The sequence below is a fragment of the Echinops telfairi genome, unplaced genomic scaffold, assembly GCF_000313985.2.
Source record: "Echinops telfairi isolate 266 unplaced genomic scaffold, ASM31398v2 ScPeMD7_7416;HRSCAF=8454, whole genome shotgun sequence".
In the NCBI taxonomy this organism is placed as follows: Eukaryota; Metazoa; Chordata; class Mammalia; order Afrosoricida; family Tenrecidae; genus Echinops; species Echinops telfairi.
This window is the reverse complement of record NW_022111316.1, coordinates 3,852,642-3,853,810: the sequence shown is the minus strand read 5'-3', so window position 1 is coordinate 3,853,810 and position 1,169 is coordinate 3,852,642. Positions and strand designations below refer to the sequence as shown.

The 1,169-nt window shown below is 38.6% G+C and overlaps 1 protein-coding gene across 1 annotated transcript in view; it reads left to right on the top strand.

The window, feature by feature from the left end:
• Positions 1-567: 567 nt before the first annotated feature.
• Positions 568-1,169, top strand: part of LOC101652782 (olfactory receptor 5B12-like) — a 10,418-nt gene continuing 9,816 nt past the window's right edge. The window contains exon 1 of the mRNA XM_013007798.2: positions 568-1,161. Within this exon, the coding sequence (XP_012863252.2) occupies positions 568-1,161 (594 nt within the window). The remainder of the gene's footprint in view (positions 1,162-1,169) is intronic.

Here is a 1,169-nt window from a genome sequence, read left to right as displayed (position 1 = left end):
ATGATGCCAACATATGTACAAATGTGCTTGATACGCTTGATGTATGGATTGTTCTAAAAGCAGTAAGAGGCTCCAATAAAAAGATTAAAAAGGAAAATAATAAAAACAATAATCATTTATTTGAATGCCTTACATTCTCATATAAAATTGTTCTTGACAAAATGCAAATGACAGAAAATTGTGAGTTGAAGTAAAAGAAATTGAATTTCACACCAGACCAATTGAGCTAATCTATTTAATGAATTAAAATATTTTGGGTCAATGTTAGAAAATCTGAATGGGGATCCTGTCTCATTCTGGTTAGTAGCTAATCATGCAATCTTGAATAACACATTTTCTTTCTCTACATTTTATGTTCAGAAATTCCATAATTGGAGCACAATATCACTCTAGAAATTATTAAAAGTCGAAAATTTTTAAGGGAATGTGTTATATCTAAAGAATCCTTGAAGCAATGAAGGAAATGCTAAACTTAGAGGCAGACATCTCATTGATAACAGCAGTTTTCTATCCTCTGTCACTCTGATCCTGTTTCTCATTTCTACAGGACAGCCAGAAGATTCCCCAATGTTTCCAATGGAGAACAATTCAGAGGTGACTGAGTTCATTCTTGTGGGATTAACCAATAACCCCACAGTACAGATTCTGCTCTTCCTAATTTTTTTCCTCATCTACCTAATAAGTCTGGTTGGCAACCTAGGGATGGTCCTGTTGATCCTGCTGGACTCTCGTCTCCACACTCCCATGTACTTTTTCCTCAGCAACCTCTCTCTGGCTGACTTTGGTTACTCCTCAGCTGTCACACCCAAGGTCATGGCAGGGCTTCTCACAGGAGACAACATCATCTCCTATAATCATTGTGCCGCTCAATTCTTCTTTTTTGCAGCTTTTGCCATTGCAGAAAGTAACCTCTTGGTCGTAATGGCTTATGATCGCTATGCAGCTGTGTGTAAACCGCTCCATTACACCACCACGATGACAACAAATGTGTGTGCTGCTCTGAGCACAGGCTCCTATATCATTGCTTTCTTGGATGCTTCCATCCACACTGGGAACACTTTCAGGCTCTCTTTTTGTAGGTCCAATGTGATTGACCACTTTTTCTGTGATGCCCCTTCACTTTTGCCTCTCTCATGCTCTGACAGATACATCACTGAGCTAGTTATTTT